The 22,520-nt window shown below is 51.7% G+C and overlaps 1 protein-coding gene across 1 annotated transcript in view; it reads right to left on the bottom strand.

Moving 5' to 3' along the window:
* Myo18b (myosin XVIIIB) overlaps positions 1-22,520 on the bottom strand; it is a 176,296-nt gene that overhangs the window by 75,979 nt on the left and 77,797 nt on the right. The window contains exons 30-34 of the mRNA XM_060383234.1: positions 21,549-21,672; positions 20,504-20,704; positions 17,547-17,657; positions 14,968-15,072; positions 8,248-8,400 (exon numbers count right to left, since the gene is read on the bottom strand). Of these exons, the coding sequence (XP_060239217.1) occupies positions 8,248-8,400; positions 14,968-15,072; positions 17,547-17,657; positions 20,504-20,704; positions 21,549-21,672 (694 nt within the window). The remainder of the gene's footprint in view (positions 1-8,247; positions 8,401-14,967; positions 15,073-17,546; positions 17,658-20,503; positions 20,705-21,548; positions 21,673-22,520) is intronic.

Below are 22,520 nucleotides of genomic sequence, written 5' to 3'. Positions count from 1 at the left end.
TGCATGTGTGAGAGCATGTGTGTGCGCATGTGTGTGTGACAGTGTGTGTTGGTTGTGTGAGCATGTGTGTGTGCATGTGCGTGTGACCTTGTGTGTGTGCGTGCATGAATGTACTTGCTGCTCCTGTGTACCAAGGCTGGAGCGGATGACAGGTTTCCAGGCTCGCTACGCAGGAGGGGAAACATTCTTCTTCCCATGGGCTGGGGGGACTGGGACATCCACACCCTCTGTGGTCCTTTGAGCTGCTGGATACCACTAGTGACTATGGCCCATGCAAGTGTGTGTGTGTGTGTGTGTGTGTGTGTGTGAGAGAGAGAGAGAGAGAGAGAGAGAGAGAAAGAGAGGGAGGGAGAGAGAGAGAGAGAGGGATCAGCCTCTTCTTCAGATTACAGGGAGAGGGGGGTGGCCGTGGGTTGCCATGGTCAGATTTAAGTGCTGAAGGCTCCAGACACAAGTCCTCTTGGATCCACACCCAACTGCACAAAATTCTTGCTTACAGACCTCTTCCCCCAGTGTCAGCCCTGAGGAGACACTTCTCTGCTGTCTCCCAGCCCCTCCCCCTTGTCTCCCCACTCTCAATGCCTCCCTACCCCACTGTCCCTCCCCATCCTCAATGTCTCCCCACCCCACTGTCCCTCCCCATCCTCACTGTTTCCCCCACCCCCACTGTCTTCCCCAGCCCTGATGTCTCTCCCCACCCCCACTGTCCCTTCCCACCCCCACTGTCTCCACCCACCCCACTGTCCCTCCCCACCCACACTGTCTCCCCATCCCCACTGTCTCCCCCCAGCCCCACTGTCTCCCCCCACTGCCTCCCTCTACCCCCACTGTCTGCCCCACCCCCAGTCTCTCCCCACCCCCTCTGTCTACCCCCACTCTCCCCCCATCCCCACTGTCTCCCCTCATCCCCACTGTTTCCCCCACCCCCACTCTCCCCTCACCCTCACTGTGTCTCCACCAGCCACCAGCATTCAGGGAGGGTGATTGGGACCCCCATCACAAGCACATCACCTGTAAGCCCAGGAATGGTTTGGTTATCTTATGAGAAGCCAGCTGCCTGCTTTAAATACTTGGGGAAATGTTTTCTTTGGACTTAGAGGTCTTCCAGGCGAGTCAGCTAGACATACGGAGGGAGGTGGAACAGGAGTGCTGTTATTTCTGCAGAGCTTAGATCCTAGATTTCTGGGTTTGGTTGAACAACTTGAGGGATTTAAAAATACAGAATGGAAAATGCCACAGGGGGAGTCTTTTGCCGGAATTTACAGGGCTAGACCGGACACGTTCCAGGCTGGGCATGGCACCTTCAGAGGGGGAGGTTTCTCCAGAGAGGGTCACCCACAATCCACGCTGCAGACAGACCCAACCATGCGCAGCAAAAGCCAGCACTGCAAATGTATTTGAAATATCCCATGAGGGCTGGGGAGATGGCTCAGTGGTTAGAAGCACCTGCTGCTCTCCAGAGGATTCCATCTGTTTCTCTGGCACAGTTGTTAGGTGGCTCAAAACCGCTTATAACTTCACCTCCAGGGGCTCCGATACCCCCTTCTGGACTGTAGGGGCACCTATACTCACTTCACACACTCCTACACAGCCACATGTATGGATACGTAATTAAAAATGAAATTTTCAAAACACCAACACAACTGCAGACAGTAGACCCAAGGTACAAGTTCTAAGACTTCATGGCGACAACCTCTGTTACTCGGGCCTTTACCAAATGTTCCAGATCGTCCTGTTCCACACAGGGTCAGCATTCACCGGCGTGTCTAGAGCAGTGTTCCCAGTACTGGGAGCCTTCCCTGGGGCCTTGTCTGCCTCAGCAAGCACTCACCCACTCAGCACGTCCCCAGACCTCGTTTCCTCTTGTTTTGTTTTAAGACAGGGCTTCACTAAGTTGGCCAAGCTGGCCTTGAACTAACTGTAGCATAAAGAAACTGCTGCCAAGGACAACAGTGGGGGAAGCCCTAAAGGTTCAGCTCCTGGGTGCCATGGGGGAGTCGTCCACCTGTGTCAGGAACAGACAGGAAAATACTCACCCCTGGGGCAGTGCCCAGGTTTAAGATGCATACAGATATTTATGCACACAGCCTCCACCCACAGGCTGCAGTGAGACAAATAATAATGAGAATAATAATAATGGTTAAAAAAAAAAAGCCTTTAGATCCAGTTTGTCCTGGTTCAGAAAACAGCAACTTGTGTGTGTGTTTGTTTGTGTGTGTGTGTGTGTGTGTGTGTGTGTGCAGTGGGGTGTGAGACAGGGTTTCACTATATCCATAGGTTGGCCTTGAACTTGTGTAGATCCTCCTGACTCGACCTCCCTAGGGCATGAGCTGCCATGGCCTACTGGCACTTGTGTCAATATTGAGAGTTAGATTTTGATGGGGATAAAGAGTGCATTGTCCCTTCGCATGCTCACAGACGCCACAGGTGTGCAAAGATAATGATGAGACAGATTTTGAAAAATGCCCCAGGTTGTGAGTCTAGGAGCAGGAGAGCTCAATGACTGGGAGTGTGCGCATCATGTATCAAGTCCTGGTTTTTACCCCGGCACCAGGAACAAACAGGCAGAAATCGCCACCTGTGGATGAAGGTGTGCTGGAGCCCAGGGTACTGTTCTCAGCTTCCTAGTGAATTTTCAGTTCCTTTCGCAGTGTTTGCCTAGAGTGCAGGACCTAGGCCAACCCCGGTGCTGAGCAAGCTGACGTGGTAGCTCACACCTGGAGCGCTGGCACTCTGAGGTATCAGAGAGCAGGTCACGAATCAAGGTCCTTCTTGACAATACAGCACTCTCGAGGCCAGCCTGGGCTACGTGAAACTCCGTCTCAAAGAAACAATTATTTCCAAGTGGAAAAATGATGTGTATGTATGTGTGTGTGTGTGTGTGTGTGTCTGTGTCTGTGTGTGTGTGTGTGCATGTATGTGTGTGCTGTGTGTGTTGTGTGTTGTGCATGGTGCACACATGTGAGTGCGAAGGTGCCTACACCCATGAACATGCATACGGAGGTCAAAGCAGGACCTAGGGTGTCCTTCCCTCTCGCTCTTCACGCTTTTGCCTCCACACAGGGTGTCTCCCTGAACTGGAAGCTAACCGCTTCAGTTCGGCCAGCAGGCCAGCTGAGGATGGGCCTTGTCTCCATCCCCGATGCTGGAGGTACCCACAGCCACGCCCTGCATCTTACATGGCTCTGAGGATATAGACTGGGGCCTCACCCACTGAGCCACACTCCCCCATCTCGAACTCATCAGCTGTTCTCTTGCATTACCCCCTCCCCGCAGGCTAAACCTCCTCCTTAGATGTGTCACACGGCTCCAGCCTTCAGTGGAGGTGGCTGGGCAGCCCGTGTGTAGACACATTTCCCCAGCACCTGCCCTGGCTCCCCAGAACCTCTGGGTTCATGTTATTCTGGGGTACAGAATTAGGTCACGGCACAGACCTGCAGGGAGCCCCGTGGTGTGCAAAGGATTGACTCTCCTGTCAGTGTCACCTTGGGGGCTCAGGGCTGTGCCCCTCGCCTGGCCCTCCCCAGCAAAGCAGACGCTGTCCTTTAGACAGAGAACTAGGTTCCCTGCCCGTAATGTAGAAGCAGGGCCGTCTTCACGCTTCGTTCATCACCGCCTTGGAAGTGTCAATATTTGTGGGCGAACAAACCTGTGACCACCATGTTTCCAACCAATTACAACACGCTCTTTATCTCCCCTGACAGGAGGTTAGGTTAATATTGAATCAATTCCCTCCAACATCGTCCTTAGAGAAAAAAACAAACGCTCTTCAAATAAAACACCCAGTGAGGCCACTGCTCTGGGTCCGAGGGCTGGGGAGACGTGTCCTCAAGGTGCCTGGGCACACAAAGGCTCCCATCAGGGCATCTTCCCAGGGCTTGTTAATTACCTCTGCTGTCTCAGGGAAGCATAGGTGACATATGGTGACAAATGCCCCAATTAAGAGCATTGGGGATAGATCCGGGGTCATCAGTCTTCTCTGAAGGGAGCCCCAAGCTGGTAGTTAATCACAGCTGGGAATTCATGGGGAAGATGGGCAAGGCCTAATGGCCCAGTCGCAGCCCCTGGGGGGAAGAGCCCACCAGAGCACCAGAGGTTCTGGAAGGACCTTGGGATGTGGCAGGGCCAATGTCTGGACACTGGGGTGCTGTCATCCAGTTCTGCATCTCATAACGTCTTCCACCCTGGGTAAGGAAGACAATTCGGTGGGTGGCGGCACAGGGATGCTAGCAGGACATGGTGACCTTTCACCCCACCCGAGGGAGGCATAGACAGTGGTGCCACAGGGGGAGTTCCTGAAGTTGAGTTCAGAGGACAGATAGCCATCAGGCAAAGAGGGATATGAAGGTAGACCCTAGAGCCCTGCAGGGGCATAGTGTATGCAGAGTTGACATGGCAGGAGGAGGCAGCAGTGGGGGGCCATAGCTGGTGATGCGGTAAGACTGGAGGACAAGCTCTGGACTGGGCACCCACGTGTTGGACTAAAGAACCTGCGCTTGGTGCAAAGGATGGTGGGAACTGCTTGTAGCTCTTGCCTGTAAGCAACCAAATCTACACTGAGGTCTTCAAAATCTTCCTCCAAAGATGAGGCGGCAAGCTGGGGGTGGGGCCAGAGGCAAAGCACCTGGCTGGCATGTGCAAAGCCCTGGGTTTCATCCCCAGTGTGAGGAGGCCCCCTGTCAGGTGGAAAACTCTGCAGACAAGATGCAAAGCCAGCAGAGAGAATTCCTGGCAGGAGATCTACAGGTGACAGGCAGAGCACACGAAACTGATTTGGGGGCTGTCCTGGAGCAGCGCCAGGGACCGATGGTAGCAGCTTTGTTCTTAGCAGGCAGGAGCAAGCAGCGCCCTGAGCATGAGCTCTGTGCAAAAGCCCACTCCCTAGTTCACGGAAGCCAGTCACAGGCTTCCCCTGGGAAGGGAGGTCACAAACAGGGATCTGAGTGAGTAAACAGATAACTAACTAGGGCCCTGGAGCTGCCTGCGGCTTCCACTCTCTCCTCCGAGCAGGCTCCAGCTCTTGCCAGCATCTGGTTTCATGGATGTTACTAGAGCCATCATCTCAGTTATCCATCTTGGCTGTTGGAATGTTGTTTCCAGGTTAGTTTTCAGTGAAAACACCCCATGCGAATTAATTAGCACTTCATAATAAAAAAGTTGCACCCAGAAGCCAAAGATGCCCCGTTCCCTCCACCCTGCAGCTAACCCAGGTGAGCGGAGGGGAGAGCTGTCAGCCAGGGTTCTTTCTGTCCTGCTGTTCCAGAGGGGCTTTATTTAGGGGGTAAGTTCTTATGTTACAAGGTCTCATGTAGCCCAGGCTGGCCTCAAACTTGCTATGTAGCTAAGGATGACCTTGAACTTCTGGTCTTCCTGCCTTCATGTCCATAGATCTAAAAAGTTAAGGCAGTGCAGGGATGGAAGCTGCCTTCTCTGGGGATATATATATATATATATATATATATGTATCTCACTGCCAGCTCCATCCCCAGCACTGATCCTGTAGATCTCAACAAGGTGAAGTCTTGTGATCTGGTGTTCTTTGGGGTTATGAGGCCTGCTTGAGATAAGGCATAGCCATCCCTGAGAGGTAGGGATCACCCAGGCAGGATTGGAACTCCTTGACTATCTCATGTTTATGCCTGAGGGATGCTCTGGAGGAGCATGAGCCTCTGGTGCTGACTGAGATACACGCCAGTGGAGATGGTGAAGCTGGTGGAGGAGCCGCCTTGGTGCACTGACCGGCTCACAGGGAGCTGTGCCTACGGTAACCTTGTCATGGCTCTGTGTATATAAGAGGCTCCAGCTCCGGTGGGGGCAGGAATCGTGCTGTTAAAAGCAGCAGCAACAGAAAGCAGACCATGTCTAACCCAGACTTAACAAGAGAGAACAAACGGAGAAAGGACTAGAAGCACACTGTTCCAGAACGATGCTCAGCAAGCCGAGGCACAGCCGTGTTCAAGGCTCTGAGGTCAAGCCTGGCCAATATCAGGTACTTAATGCACGTTAACAGGATCACATCAGGTGAGCAGAGGTTCAAGAGCTCAGGACGGCTGGCACCCACAGCTCCAGGCGGGCCTTGTTATGTGCCCTGGGTAAAGCGTCCAGTCAGCCTCCTACTTCCTGGATTCCCATGAGTACAATGGGCTAAATAGAGAAATATCAAACTGCTCAGGCCGCAGCAAGAGTCATCTAAAACAACACACTGTGGTCAGCCAGACCTCTCCTGCACGTCTCATCAATTCAGAGCAAAGTCAGGTTCTCTTTGAAGTTGCCAGCAGCTTCTGTCTCACCCACTTGGGGTGAAACCCAAACCTTCCCTGCTCACTTCCCTTCCTCCAGGGATAAGAAGATGACTCCAGGTAGAGGAGACCTCTGCATTTCTCTACCTAGGACCTTGCTCTTTCTCCCTCTCTCAAAGTTAGGCCATTGCACGTAATCTGTGCCACGGTTTGGCTTTTCTATCAGATGTGAATTTCATAGGGCTGGTCCCACACCTGTCTTACTGACAGGTCTCACCCATAATGTGGCATACAGCAGGTGCTGTATAAATACCTGATGTGCAAACACACGACAAATGGAGGATATCCTTCAGGACCATACACAGCAGCTACGTGTAAAATTGGCTTGCTCTCTTCCTCCCACGCCTCCTGCCCTGCCTGCCTCTGTCCCCATGGCCTTCAGGCACAGGACAAATGCCAGACAGCAGACAGGAGCTGCAGTGGGACTGGGAGTCATCAGTGCTTTATCTAATTAGCTGCAATTCTTGCATCTGGACACATGTGCCAGGAGCCAAAGCGACTGCACCCTGACCTCCGGTCCAGGAGCTCCAATCCTTCCAGTGATTTCCATGACAACAGCGGCAGAGAGCCAAGGCTGTGGATCCCTTTGATGGGAGCCGGATCCAGAGAGCAGGGAAGAGGACTGTCAGAAGAATGAGGCTCTTTGATTCTGCTCAAGCCGCCCTCATTAAACACCACTATTTCCCAGAGCACACATCTTAACCCTGCAGATGGACAAAGGAATTCTCTTAAAAGGGAGGGAGGGCTGGGCCAATATGAGATGCTCATTCCCCAGCTGAGCCAAGGCATCCAGACCTCCCTGCTCTTCTCCTCCAACAAGCAGACAGACACAATGCAGCACAGAGAGATCCAGGCTCTGCACTCCGAGACAAGAGCTTCAGATTCCAAGCACTGCCACTTACTGTGTTACTTAACGACAGGCGTCAACACCTCTGGGCAAATGTGCCTGTCTACAGAATGGGCACGGGTGAGCCTCTGCTTCTCTGAAGCTCCCATGATGACTAACTGAGTCTGGCTCCAATAATATCATAAAGGAGACATTAAGAAAGCAAGTGCCCTGTCTTGCTCAGGGCATAGGACTTTAATATTGGTACCAGAATAAGAATGACCCATAGAGGGAAGACAGAAGATCATAGAATGTGGGATGGGTGGCTCAGTGTCTCCTGGTTGGTGATACTTAATTTGTTTGGTCTGCCTTCCCTAAACCCTCCTTCCCTTCCTTTTTTCTCCTCTCTGTCCCTCTTCTTCTCCCTCCCCCTTTCCTTCCTCCCTCTCTTCTTCTCCCCCTCTCTCTGTCTCTCTATCTCTCTCTCTCTTCCTCCGTCTTTCTGTTCCTCCCTCCCTCTCTCCCTCCCTCCCGACTGGCCTTGTGGAGAACATCTCTACTCTACTATGCCCTCTCTCCCATGATGCTCTGCTTCAGCACAAGCCCAGAAGAATGGGGCCAAGTGATCATGGACTGAACCATTGGAATCTATGAGTAAGCCTCTGTTCATTGGCTAACACAAGGTGCTGAGATTTCCAGAGGTGCCAGGTGATACCATGCACAGGGGATTCAGTTCATGAAGGAGGTGGGGAGGGGATTCCAGCCAGTGGCAGCTGGTAGTCTAGGTGAAACCTTGAGCAGCATCATTAGCATCCGAGTAGAGAGTCAAATGGCCACAGCTGCTCTCCTTGGTTCTCAGAGGAACTGATTTGCAATATCAGCCCTGAAGCTTCAACTTCTATACCCAGCCCTGATAGCCACCAAAAGCATTCATACACTCATGCACACTAGCCTCAGCCCTAATCTGCTCATGCCCTCCAAACAGATACAACTGGCTCCACCCAACAGAAGGGAGTGGAGCCAAGTGACTTCCTGGCCCACATGTCCACCTCCCTGAAGGTCCAGGGAAACCTCAAGCTGTGTTTCCCAGAATTCCTTTCCCTATGAGGGCACAGCACTCACCTGGCTGTGCACCTTCTCCAGCTCTTCCTTGCTGACTGATGTCTTGCTATCTTCCATCGTGGCCAGAAGGAGCTGGACATCAGACAACAGAGCATGTGTCCTCCTGAGGTCTCTGCGGAGACGCTTTTCTACGTCAAAGTCACGGTGGCCAATCTGGAAGCCAAGGAAGGATTAGTTTAGATGGCAAAGCAGTGGCCAGAACCAAGGTTATTAGGAACTAAGTTCCATGGCTCAGTCTGGCCTCTCCTATGGCACAGTGGCACATACCTTTAAACCTAACACTTGTAAGGCTGAAACAGGAGGGCTGCTGTGAACTGGAGGCTAGCCTGGCTACAGTGTAAGACCACACACACACAGAGCCAATAGAAAGATGCAGTTTTCCATGAGTCTCATCTGCAGAATGGATGGTACCAAATACTGGGACTGGGATGCTACAAAACTAGGTGCTTTTTCAGCCTCATGAGTGCTAGGCCTCAGGGCTGCCACGGGCCACAAACAAGGCTCCACCAACATCACCATAACCTGGAAGGCCTAGCTCCTTCTGTTCTTTCTTATGCATCAAGCTAAGAGCTTCTATGCCAGGTGAGACCCTGGTTGCTGGCCAGGCTCTTTAGATAGGGCAACTCAGGTAGACAGTGACTGGAGTAGGTATGAGGAGCCTCCTGGAAGACTCTGATGTTCTCAATTTGCTGGTGCTTGGGGTGGGAGTGGGGGTGGGGGTTATAAAGGTCAGCTGATACACACAGGGACCCTCGGTGCCTCATCCCCTGTTATGCTGCAGGATGCTGTGGGGTCCACCATGACTCTGGGCAAACAATGGCTGTGTTCCTTCCAAAGCCCTAAACAAAGCTTTTGATAGATGAAGTAGATTGCTGGTTTAAAGGCAGGCTCAGGGGCCACTTTCTATGGATGAAATTTTACCTAGAAGTGCACAAGTTCCTTCCCCCCAGAGCTATAAATTTGTCAGGGAACAGTGGATAGGAAAGTCACAAAGAAGTCACACCCTGTCTTAGATGCATCGACTCCCAGAGGCCAATGAGATGGGTTCAGCCAACACTGGGGACGAACAGGATCACACCAGGACCCCACAGAAGCATGGTTAGTGTCCTTTAAAGACACCAGTAGCTCCATTGTTCCAGGAAGGTCCTGGGAGCCACTGGATAGATGGGATAGTGAAGAGAATAAGGCTGGTGTCTCTTCATAGGGTGATGGTTCTCAACCTGGGGGTGGGGATCCCTTTGGGGTCAAATGACCCTTTCCCAGGGGTCACCTACGACCATCAAAAAACACAGATATTTATTACAGCACGGTTCATAACAGTAGCAAAATTACAGTTATGAAGTAGCAATAAGAAATATTTTTATGGTTTGGGGGTCGCCACACGAGGAAGTGAATTCAAGAGTCACGGCGAAGAGTCACAGCGTTAGGAAGGTTGAGAACCACCATCATAGGGGCTTCTTTTGCATATTCAGGGATCTCTGCCCACCTGTCAGATGTCTCTCCTGGGACGCTAAGGGTGCCCGAGGGTATTATAGAAGGAACACAGATTAAGAATGGGGTGGCTCCGGCTTAAACCTCAGCACACCATTTGCTGGCAGCAGGAAGCCCCGGTGACGCCCGCCACGCCAGCACCCAGAACTGGAGCTTCCTGTCTCTAAGAAGAGGGTTTTAAGAAATCCCCGCTCTCTGTGTTGAGATAAGAGGGGGATCACACTCCGAGTGTCAAGTGCTTTACAAACACAGAGGATTACAGCGCCTGCCTGATGACCCAGCGTGCACACCCACAGATTTCATGTCACGATTCCTCACGGTCAGCTTGGAATCCTTTGAAAGTCGGGTTGGCTCTCAGAACACAGCCTTGCCTCCCTTGGAAGGATTACTGTGGTAAATTTAAATCGCTGGGCTATGGTATAAATACACAGGTGGAGGGACTGAGCCCAGCTGAACTGAGCTGCAGGTCGGGCGCCCTGCCACTCTCTGTCACACACAGTCACACTTAACTGCTGTGACAATCCCTTAAAATACAGACTGTTGTTATTACTACTGCCTTTCTAGACGCCATACTGGCTTGCATTTATGGAGAGCGCCCGAGCACCAGCAATGCCTCCAAACACTGTGAGGGGTGGACCACATTAAATCCCATGGTCTTCACTGTACAGGTGAAGAGACTGGGGTGGACAGGGGTGATTTGTCCGGGAATACACAAAGCTGGGGTACGAATCCAGCTGTTGAAGAAAGAGGCAACTTCAGCAAGTTATATCTTAAGGGAGGTGTGTTTGCTGCTGCTGTCATCATCATCATCATCTTTCACTGAATGGCTGTTTTGCCTGCACCTACGTCTGTGTGCCTTGCATATGCCTGCTGCCTATGGTGGCCTGAAGAGGCTTCAAATCCTCAGGAACTGGACTTACAGATGGTTGTAGGTTAGAAGACGGGTGCTGGGAACTGAGTCAGGGTCCTTTGCAAGGACAGCCAGTGCTCTTAACCACGGAGCTCGCGCACCGGCCCTGCTCTTTAATTTTCACAAGAAGTTGCACAGAGACAAAAAGGAGATGGGCAGTGGAAGGTGGAGTTAGCTGCTTCTAGGAAGGGGCACAGGGAGAGTACCCCAGACAGAAGGCGCTTCAGGAGCCAAGAAAGAGAACAGGCAGTCTGGCACATTTACTGCTGTGTGCTTGGCACAATGCGATAAAAGCCAGAACACAGGGACACAGAGGCGCGCAGAAGGTGTGATCTTCCTGGGCCACAAGTGCTACCAAGTGTATATGCAGAATCCAAGGATGGTGGCTCAGCCTGTGGGTCTCTAACCACTGCTCCATACTGCCTGATGGGGCTATTTCCAGAAGCCCAGATTCTCCTGTTCCACTGTTCTGCAGTGCTGAAGACTAAACCTACGGCTTCATTCTTGCTAGACAAGTACTTTCCTAGCAAGCTGTATCACCAGTGCTTTAATTTTTAAAAGATTTATACAGTCCTAAAACATATAACAGAATGAGAAACACTGAGTGTGAGTTAAAATTTTTCAATGCAAGCCAAGAATGGAACAAAAGCTAAACTAATGGAAAAGGGATGGAAAAAATAAGCAAAGTTAAGAGACGGTATTTATAAATACACTAGAAAAAAAGAGGGAGAGAGAGATGGGGAGAAACAGGGAGAGAAAGAAGGAAAGACGGAGAGAGAGGGGGAGAAAGAGTGAGAGCAAGAGCACAAGCTGGTCGTTGACAGTGATAAGAGACAACTTTCTCAAAGTTCTGGTAGCAACAGGAGAATCTTAATGCTGCCATGATTGTGAAGGCAGATCACGAGACATGACACAGTCGCAGAGGTCACGAGAAAATGCTGCAGTAAAAGCCGCAGATCAGCAAATATGCAGACTCTGTCGCAAGGCCAGAGATGTAGTAAGATTTTTTTTTTCCCCAAAAAGTCATTCAACAAGAGGAGGGAAAGCCAGACCTCAGACTTGATGGGAAGAACAGAGCCTAGGCAGCATGGAACACCCATCCTGCACCCTGAAGAGTTAAAAGGCAAATGATCTCAAAATTTTAAGATTTACACATGTAAACTTTAGAAAACACTATCTTGAAAGGAGAGGCACACCGATTTTTACAGGGCTAGTTCGACCTTGAACAAACAAGGAGAGAAAATTAGAAACCGACACTATGATTTTAGTTTTTTAAAAACATCCTCCTGTCACCATCCTGAAGGATAAATGCTGGGCACGTGGTGACATGCCTTGGCTGAGAATGTACCCTGCTCTTCCAGAGTCTGGGACTTCAGTTCCTGGCTCCCACGGGGCCGCTCACAACCACTTGTAATTCAGCTTTGGGGTATCTGATGTTCTCTTCTGGCTTCCTGGGGCATTGCATTCATGTTACACATTGCAACACACACACCACGCACGCACAAGTAAAAATAAAAAGAAATCATTATAAATCAGATGGCTAGGTAAATCGTGGGAGAAAGATCAAGAGGCACCGCGTTCCGACACAGACGAAGCGAACCGCGGGGAATCGCTCCACTGAGCAGCAGCACGAGGTAAGGTTCAACGGTTGTTTCAATACCAGAAAACTCCCAGTGTGTGAAGATGTATTTAACCACACAGACATACACACACACACACACACACACACACACACACACACACACACACTAGAATTAGTCACATGGCCAAAGCTTAGTGTAGTCACACTGAGCCAGGGGTAAGAAAAGTGCATTTTATTTCCTAATATGTCCCTAAGCAGCTAAGGTTAGCGGGTGTATTAGAAGGGAACCAACTGTGCATTCTTCTATGAAATGGTTTTGATTTTTCCTTTGCCCCCGAGAGGCAAAAGTGTTCTCATTTCCAAATGATGACATCATCAATGTAGAAAAGCCTAAAATAATTGACAGATGAGATATTAGGAAGCAATGAGTTCAGCAATTTTCCTGGATGATGAAGCTAATGTTACGGCTTCTCCTGGGCTCCGTAGGATGATCAAATAAAAATCAAAATACGAAATGAGCGCTGCTCATAAAGCTGTGGAAACCAAGAGTTTCCTGGAAATAAATCTAATTAAAACGCTTATGACATGTATTGTTAAAAAAATGTAACACTGTAACTAAAGAGAGACGGGGCAGGGGCAGAGGCCAACAGCAGAGCATCTTAATGTGAACCTGCCAGTCCAATCTCAATGAAATTAGATGAAGTGGCGGGTCAGCCATTTCACCGAATCAAGTCTCCTCATGGAATCCTTTCCTTCTTTAAAAGAATGGATTTATTTATCATTATTTTATGTGTGCGAGTGTTTTGCCTACATGCACATCTGTGTATCATGTGCCTGGCCATGTGCCCACAAAAGCCAGAAAGGGGCTCTGGACACCCTGGAAGAAGAATTACAGACAGTTGTGAGCCACCAGGAACGGGGTGGCTCCGCAAAAGCAGCAAGTGCTCTCCAGCCCCTGACGTCCTTTCCTACTGGGTTTTCTGTGGATGGAACATGGGGACCCATCTGTATTGTGTATCTGTATCATGTATCATGTACACCCCAACTTGCATTAAAGACTCAAGAAGACAAGATTATTTTCAAAGATAAGCAAGGTCAGATGCCCCATGTTCTAATTTCCTTTCTGCTGTTGTGGCCAGCAGAACATGATGAGACACAGCTTCGCAGAGAAAAGGGTATACATGGCTCATACTTTGGGGTTACAGCTCCCCATTAAGGGAAGCCAGAGAAGGAACTCAGATAGCTTGAAGCAGGAAGCATGGGGGAACGCTGCTCGCTGACTCACTTGGGCTCATGTTTTGCTAACTTCCTTATATAGCCCAAGACCACCTGCCCAGGGAATGGCGCTGCCCACAGGGGACTGATCTCTCCCATACCAGTTGCCTGTCCTGACAGTTCCCCACATGCCTGCCTGCAGACCAACCTGAGACTGGTAATCCCTCAGTTGTGACTCCTTCCTAAGGCGACATGTACCTGTGTTAAACGGACAGTAAAAGCTATCTAGGACACTGCGATTTATTGAAAGCTAGCCAGTAGGACCAGACTGTGTAGGGACAGAGAAGAGCATGAAGCAAGTAGAATGGGGATCCGCACACACCCACGGCATGAGGGATGGTGAAAAAAAAAAAAAAAAAAACAAAATGAGGGTTAGCCACAGCAGGAAAACGTAGGTATCTAATTCGTACCACACACCTACAGAAGATGGATTAAAAGCTAATCATATACATAAAAAGAAGTTTAGAGCTTTTAAGACAGATGGTAAAATATGAACTGAAATTAAGGAAAGCGACTTGAAAGTAGAAGAGTGTGAGCCATAAATGTGGTTAATTTGGCTGCATTAAAGACACTTTATTAACTGAAGGGCGTCATAAACAAAGGCGGAGAGTGGCCACAGGGCAGAGCTATTGAAGTGTATATTATCAGAAACTGATTAGCATTTATGGGCAGATCATGAACAGAACGATTCCCAGAAAATACAGGCGCCAACCGACCATCATGACCAGATTAGTCATGGAGGGGAAACTGCACAGCCTTCCCAGGGACAAGGAGCCCACAGCGCCAGCTCTGTGGGTACAGTATGCGCCCTGGCAGCTTGTGCCAGGCAGCACGCGTGCCCTGCCACAGTGTAAGGCTGCCCTCACCATGGAAGCATCATGTTTACAACGACACAGAGACATGCTGAGGACCCCAAGACATATACAGGATCAGGCCTGAGGGTTTCCACTGGCCCACAGGCTTAGAGCCATTAACAAGCTTACCCGAAGACAGACAGGCACAGAGACAGACAGACAGCAGAGGTGGGAGACACTTCTGCCTGACTCCAGCCTGGCTACATTCCTGGGAAAATCTTGTCCCTACAAACAAGGTCAGCTGTGGCCATCCATGGTGGCCATCCATACCCAACCCTGTTAGTACAAGCATTGTCCAAAGTTCCCTGCCAGCGGCCACCAGAGGCCACATGGCTTCACTTGCCCACGCCTTCTGAGGCCACTCTGTTACTCCCTTGTGTTCTTCTCTGCACTTGCTGGTCACCAGCTCCTGAGCCAGTGAGCACAGGCGGGAAGGATGGGTGGAGACACATGCGCTCTGGGGACATGAGAGGGGCCAGCTCACAGGCCTGCCTGCCCTCAGCCCTTCCTGGAGACCTGTAGCTGGCTTTCTCATGCACCCCTCCATCTCACAGAGCTAAGAGGTGGGCTTGGAGTCCCCTCACAGGCTCCCAGTGTGTGTGCCTTACCTGGTCACACAGCGTTCCAATCAAGCCTTCCAAGTCGCGCTTCTCGTGCAGGGCCACCTGTTTCTCCTCATACTCCTGCTCCAACTGCATCTCCAGCTGACGGAGCTGTGGGCACACCGGACAGAGGCGAGTGCCCTTGAGTGAGAGTTGGGCAGACAGAGCCCTGGCCAGGGCCCTACGTGGAGGGGACAGGGAGACCATACCCAATTGCTGTCTCATGAATGGGAGGGGTATGTCCGTGAAAAGGCCTGGAAACCTAAAAGCTTGGGACCAGGGAAGGAAAGGGCGAGCTGGTCAGATTAGAGGACCCCTTTACCACACACTGTGACGTCTGTCCTCATGGTCACTGCTTGAATATTTTCTAGTCTCAGCATGTTGAGTGTGTATGTGTGCATGTGTGTGCGTGTGTGTGTGTGTATGTGTGCGTGTGTGTGTGCGCAGGTACTTGTTGACTTGTATGTGCACACGTGGAGGCCATAATTTGGTGTCTGTTGTCTTCTTTGATCACTGTGTTCTTCACAGGACCTTTCTGAGCCATGATCTCTCCCTGAATCTTGGGCCCACAGGCTCCCAGAATCCTCCCGTCTCTGTCCTCCAGGGCTGGAGTCGCAGCAGCTCCACTCACACCCTGCTTCTCACTGTGGCTGGGGGATCTGAACTCAGGACTTCCCATCTGTGCGGCAAGCACCTTACACACCGAGCCATCCCCTCTTCCCCAGCAGTCCGGCCTCTGAAGGCTGCACACTGCATGGCGTGTTAGGAGACTGTTTCCCGTGCTTCCTGTTACGACGAGGCTGAAAATAGACGCCAGCCCAGGTGTGCCTGGTGACACGGACCGCACTAATTCTCTCTCATCTCCAGTGGGATGGGATTTAGAAGACGCTGTTGGGAGGGTTAGAGTCAGAGGAGGCTATGAGGGCTGCACCCCACAGCAGGTTAGTGCCCTTATAAAGACAGCAGAAAACCGAAATCAATGTCTTTCTCCCTTTCCTTCTCTCTCCTTCGCTCTCACATAAAGATACGAAAGAGGTGACCATCTACAAGACAGCCTCTGCCAGAAGCCCCTCTGCCAGCACCTTGACCTTGTATTCCCCAGGTCCCTGAGTAGTGTATATCCTCATGGAAGCCCTGGGCTAAGGTGTTCTCCTCCCACCACCCCAACTAGGACATCTGAGTGATAGCACTTCACTTAGTTCGCAGTTCGCCCTGATTTCCCAGCTATTACCCAACAAACCAGGCGTCCCTTGCTGGAATACAGCAGACGCTGTCCAGCTGTTCCCCAGTCTCACTCACAGGGCCGATCCCACCCTCCACCCTCCACGCGTGCCTGGAGCCATCTGTAGCCCCTGTCACAGACCGGCAGCCAGGCATTCCTGAGGGCAGTTAGTCTCCCTTCTCGTGCCACCAAACACCCACAGCATTCCCTCGGGTCACTGGTTGCTTCCTGCTGTGGGAGGAGGCACTGAGGAAGGAAGGGAAGCCACCACCAGCATCTGTCACAGGAGAGAAACGCCTCCACCTGCTCTCGCACGCTGCCTTCATAGATCTGTCCAGGAGGAGCTGAGTTTTAAACACAGCCAATCGGGGTCAGCAAGATGGCTCGGCAAGGAGAGGGCTTTGCCACCTGAGTTCAATCCCCAGGATGACTCCCATGTTGACCTCTGACTACCCATGTGCCATGGCATGCACACACACACACACACACACACACACCATTAATAAATAAGCAAACAAATAAAGTTAAGTGTAAAAGACCCACAGGAAGTATAGTTGCCGTGCTCCTGTCTGCCTCTAAATGATAAGAGTGAAACGCTACCCAGAAAAATACCCCCAAATCATAAAATATCCGTGCCCAGCACATCCTGGGAGAATGTAAAGAGCATTTCTCCGTGGTCCCCAAGTGTGACAGAGGAGGGGAGGGATGCTCAAACTCCGCTAACCAGGGGCACTGCCAAAGGAAAGAGATCCACCCGTCCCCCATCCAATTGAGAGCCTATGGGCTGTGGTGGCTGAGACCGTGCAGCGCCTGGGACACAGCAGGTAAGGCCGACAAGGTCAGACTGCTGACAGAGAAAGCCTAAAGGCCGACACTGATGGGAGAGTGCAGAGTGCACTGAGACAGTGCAGCTGCTACCTTTAAGGAGAGGCTGTCTCCACCGTGTATGTGTGTGTGTGTGTGTGTGTGTGTGTGTGTGTGTGTGTGTAAGGGGGATGGTGAAGATCACAGACTGAGAGGACAGTAGTGAGCCAGGCTCTCAGGTACGGAATGCTGAGGAACCTGAGCAAAGAGTTCGGGTCAAGCGCAGGGACACAGTACAGGCCTGCTAGAGAAAGCCCAGCAGTGGCTCCCTGCACAAACAGCATCACTGCCCACAGCCTGGCACTTGGCAAAGATTTTGCTTGAAATTCTGGAAGCTTCTGGGGTTGTGCTTAAAAACTCTGAGCCCCAGGTGTTTGGACTCCCTCAGGGCACAGGTGTCTCAGATGGTTACAGAGTATAAGCACTCCTGTGGGTCCCAGGTCCCAGCATCCTCCCCAGTGGTACCGTGGGGGCCTTACTGTGCCCACAGCTCACACACCCGCTTCTGGCAGGACTGACGCACATCCTCTAGCTCTTCCTCCTGGTCCTCACGGTCCTTCTGATGCATCTGCTTCATCCGCTCAATCTCCAACTCAAACCGCTGGCGAAGCTGGGGAGGCAAACAAGGGTGGTGGGTGAAGGTCCTCACCCACGCCCTCAGCACCACCCCCAATCCGTGTCCTGAGCCATCCACGCCATGCCCACATCCCCAGCCCTCCAGACCACCCTTGACCTTCTTCTCTAACATGTGCCTCCTACCCAGGGACACACCACACTGCCTGCGCCCCCTCCCACGGGACACGTCACTCATCCGTCACATTCTCCCGCTGGCCTCAATTCCCTTTCTATGCTCTCCAAGGAAGTTAAAGCCTTTTCTGTTTCAGAACTTCGAAACTGCTGTCTCTAATGCAGAGGCAAAGGCAAGAAACACAAGAACGGATCTGGGCTCCTGAAATGCTGGGAGCACAAAGAGACTACCGGACAATGTGCCCAGAGCCCCTGGCACAGCCTGGCTAAAATTAGCCCCACTAAGACTGCGGCTCTTCTTGTACAATGGCAGAGGTTATGGGAGGATGATCCCAGATGAGAGGCCGTGTGAGGAAATATAATATTTCTTTTTCATTTTTCCCCCCAGCCTCTCGGGCACTTCTGACATCTGCAATACCATTTATGTCAAGCTTATACGAGTCAACATAAAATTCCCGGGGAAAAAAAAGTATCTTATTGAGATCAATAAATATCTGCCTGGCCTCTGTGAGGACATGCGCTGTGCAAGGTTCAGGGGACACCGCAGTGTCCTCTCAGCCTTCCCTTCCCGTTTAAGTTCAGGTTGGGGCGCTGGGGAGGGGTGTCGTCTCCGCCCTCAGGGTCACAGCTCATGTTTCTGCTTGTGGCCCTCCCTGGCGCTGGGAGGAAGCGTCGAGAAATAATAACGGTCCTTTTACAAAGGCCTGCTGGTTTGCCTGTGCCTGAAAGCTGGGCCTGCTGCTCAGCACACTGTCAGTCTCGGCATCCTGCCTGTGTGGACACTGTGATCTTCCTCATTAGCCCTGGGGCTGGGAGATTGTTGAGGCTCCCATCAAGGAAGTGAACCATCTAGAAACCCCTGGGGTGTGCCTGAGGTCCCAGGGACAATGAGCTGAGGCCGTCTGAGCTGCCGCTCTTCCAGTGTCACATGACTCCATGGCCTCTGGGCCTTTGCAGGAGCAGTCCACCTCCCCTGGAGCTCTCCTTCCGCCAGTGCTGACTGAGACTTCAGCTCTCCCTTCAGCGAGCCCATCCTGACCTCCCACTCAGCCCTTCCCAAGACTAGATCAACACACTCAAGGTGCACTGATCCTAGCAGGCCTCCGAGCTCTGGGGAGGTGGAGAGCACCAGATGCCAGGCTTGCTTCTCCATCTGTGGGGTCTGATACAGACGAGGCGTTTAACAAAACGACCAGCTAGGTAATGCCTGCTGGACACTCCTGAGCATCCAAGACTCCCTAGCCCCCGACCCTTCACTTCCCACACCCATGTCTTCCACCCAGGAGGCTTCGCCCTGTGAGACGGAGTGAGGTGGAGCAAGGTGTGAGGGCTGGCACCCTGGCTTCAGTGGGGATGCATAGAGTCCATCTGCTCTAGCCATTCATGTCTCCCGGGCAGGCGTTCCCAGAGCAGGCGAGGTTTAAACAGGATCGCCAATTACAAAAGTCCTCCAGCAGAAATTCCTTTAGAACTAAGCACTGAAATTTCCCTCCCCTTGGGAAAAAAAAAAAAAAACTGTGTGGCTTTTATATGGGGACAGGAAAATGCACGTGTCTCCACTCCCTCTATCTCTCTGAAAACCAGAAATGCTAATGCTGGCATTTTATTAAGTGTGTAAGGGCACATGGGTTTCAGGTCTCTCACAGTTCCCATCTCTCCTTAGTGTTTGGATTTAGATTTTGGGGGAGAGACAGAGTCTTACTATATCCAACACTGGCCTCAAATGCTCTCTCTGTAGCCCAGGATGGCTTGGAGCTCATGGTGGTCCTTCCGTCTCGACTCCAGGAGTGTAGGGCGGAAGGTGTTAGCCACCACGTGGGCGCTTAGCATCTACTTGAGCTTTTCTGGCTCGCGTTGCTGTATTTAGACTCTTTCTGTTGCTATGCCTGTGTCTCCTAACTGCTTCAAGCACCGTGGCTCGGCATGATGGTACCTAGAAACCAGCTGCCTCCCTGAGGACTCTGGGAGTCGGGTTTTCAGTCCCTGCCTACTCCCTCCGTTAGTGCACGTTCCCTAAATCCCAGAAGGTTCATCTTCCTAGATTCTGTGCCTGAATAGATGTTTGAGCCTGTAGCCTAAGGACTCCAGCTCAAATCCAAACCCCCTTCCTTCTCTCTTATACACACACACAAATAACACACACACATATATACATATATATATATATATATGACTTTAGGCCCCACACCCATGAAGGGAATGTCCTATGCCCTATGTCCCTTATGAGGTTCTTCTACAGAGCCATGAGAAGAGGTCAGGGAGAGTGAGGGACCGAGCCTCATACATGGGCAGCGATCCATCGATGATGTTAGATGCTTGGTGAGTAGATATGGCTGTGCACCAACAGTGCTCCTGGTGTCATTCTTGACTACAGGAAGCACTGAGACAAAAAAGTAATCAAAACTGCCAGTCAACAAACAAATACCCTGCAGTCATGGGACTTGTGTCTCAATTGGGGAGGGGCACGGTGAAGTGTGCCACTGATCCTGGCGTGGCCAGTGCCAAAGGCATGCAACAGCAAAGGGATGGCTGCCTGCGGGGCGGGACTCCTGCAAGGCGCTGGCTTCTCTGAGGCCTTCTGGGGTGACAGGGAGCCACAGACTGCTGAGGAGCAGCGGTGAGGCAGCTCTGCAGCATTTTCACACAGTCCCTCTGTGTGAGCACCCAGCCCAGGGCAGAGTGGCCCCTGGACAGGGAGGGTCTCCTCACCTGCTCCAGCTGCTTGATGGTGTTTTCCTGCTGGCTGTGGACCTTCTTTTGCTCAAGGGCGCTGGACTCCAGTTCCCAGACCCTCTCTTTCAGGCTGGCCACGCCTTGCTCCCCTATGGAGGCACAGCCTAACAGCTCCTGCTTCTGGCCCTGTAGCTTTTCCACCTCCTGCTTCAGCTTTGAAGCCTCCTGCTCTTTTTGCTACAAAGAAAGGGGCAGAGGAATGGAGTCATGTGACCATGGTCCTCCAACCTGTGCACACAGGCCTAGATGCCTCCCAGGCTCAGCATCATTAGACAGCCCATGCAGCCCAGGCTGACTCAGGATCCTCCTGCCTCAGTTTCCCCAGTGCTGAGATGACAAGCTTACATTACCACCTGGGTTCCTACTTTGCCCTCCTCCACTCTTGCCCCCCCCACACACAGTTCCTCTGGGGACACTAGCATGGTTATGCTTTAAGAAGGCTCAGAGGGACCCTGGGGAATGGAGGGAGAGGGATTTTCCGGGACTTGGGTCTTGGCACATGTAAGGGAAGTGTTTCTGTCGGAAAAGGGAGCCAGGCACCGTGCCAGCCCTCAGCTAGGGCCAGGATGAGAGATCAGAGAGGGAGAGGTGACCCATCCATTAGGAAGCTGGATCCAGGGCAAAGTTTGCAGGATGAATGGCTGTAGACAGAGTACCCGGGTCATCCTGAGGGGTCATGAGGACCTACCAAAGGATAAGGAGCTGCTGATATCACAAACTCCCTCTGTATCAGAGAGGCAGCCTGCGGCTCCTGGACAAGATGACTGGCTCAGCTTTATTCTCTGATGCACCTCTGGGACCTCCCAGGTAGCACTTGGGACCCTGTGACTGGGGCGTGACGCCATAGAGGGTTATCTGTCTGTCAGCCTCTGGGGGTGTCGTGAGGGCATGCTGGGTTCAGCTTTGCCAGCTGCCTGGTGGACCACAGCACCCACCCAGGGCTCTCCTCCTCTGTCCCCTGCAGCAGGTGAATGCTGGTGCTTCTAGAGAGTCCAGACTTCCATGAGTGCCCATGGCTTACCTCCAGCTGCTGCTGTAGCTGGCCCAGCTCCCAGCGTACCCCACTGTTCTCCTGGCTTACTTTCTCCCTGAGGCTCTTCTCAAACATCAACTCCCCCAGTGCCTGGGCCAGCTGCAAGTCAAACCTGCCGGAGACAGAATGGACACATCAGGGGACCATGGTAGGGGAAACTGAGGCAGGGTCATGTGTGGATAGAATTAAAAATGTGAGATGAGAGGCAGGGGGAATGAATGGGCTTTTCTTGTGTGAGGTTGTTGGGGAGGAGGAGTCTGGAACTCCATGGATGAGTTTTAGGTGCCTAAAGGATTTCTATCCAAATACTGGAAACCTGATACAACATAGAGACAAAAAAAAGTGTATTTAAATACAGAGTAAAATTAAACAATGCATGTTTATAATAAAGAATATGATTATTAGAGAAGAGGAGGGAGAAAGAGGGGAGAGAGACAGACAGAAAGAAGAGATGGGAGAGAGAGTAGGAGCTACTCCATCTTGTTGGAGACTCCTTCCCTGTCCAACCTGGGGTTTTGCATGTAAGTGTCCCTGACTAGTGTGCCCATGGCTCAAGATCCCATTCCATGCCACAGGGGCTGGCACCAACTGAGGATGGCCTGCCAGGTACTCACAGGCTGCCTGGTCCTCGTTGTTCCCCCTAGCATCAGAAAACAGAAGGCAGCCTGCAGGTCATCACATGGCAGAGGAAGGAGTTTCCTCCCCCTCCACAGAGGTGGCCACCCTGGGGCTGCCTTCCTGCCTTCCCATTCACTCTCTGCTCCTCTGTCCCAGATTTCCACCTCATTTCGGGTGAGCATCCCTTTAGAGAACGCTGCCACGCCACAGTCGGGGGTGACTGAGTCACACACAGGAAGTTCCACTGCTCCAGCAATCATGGCGTGGCATCTGGGACTTGGACATTAGTGACAAGAGGGATTCCTGAATGAGATCATCATACCAGCTGTCTTTCATAGCCCC

This window comes from Meriones unguiculatus, chromosome 4, assembly GCF_030254825.1.
Source record: "Meriones unguiculatus strain TT.TT164.6M chromosome 4, Bangor_MerUng_6.1, whole genome shotgun sequence".
Taxonomy (NCBI): Eukaryota; Metazoa; Chordata; class Mammalia; order Rodentia; family Muridae; genus Meriones; species Meriones unguiculatus.
The sequence above is the reverse complement of the archived record's forward strand: the minus strand, read 5'-3'. Positions and strand labels throughout refer to the sequence as shown.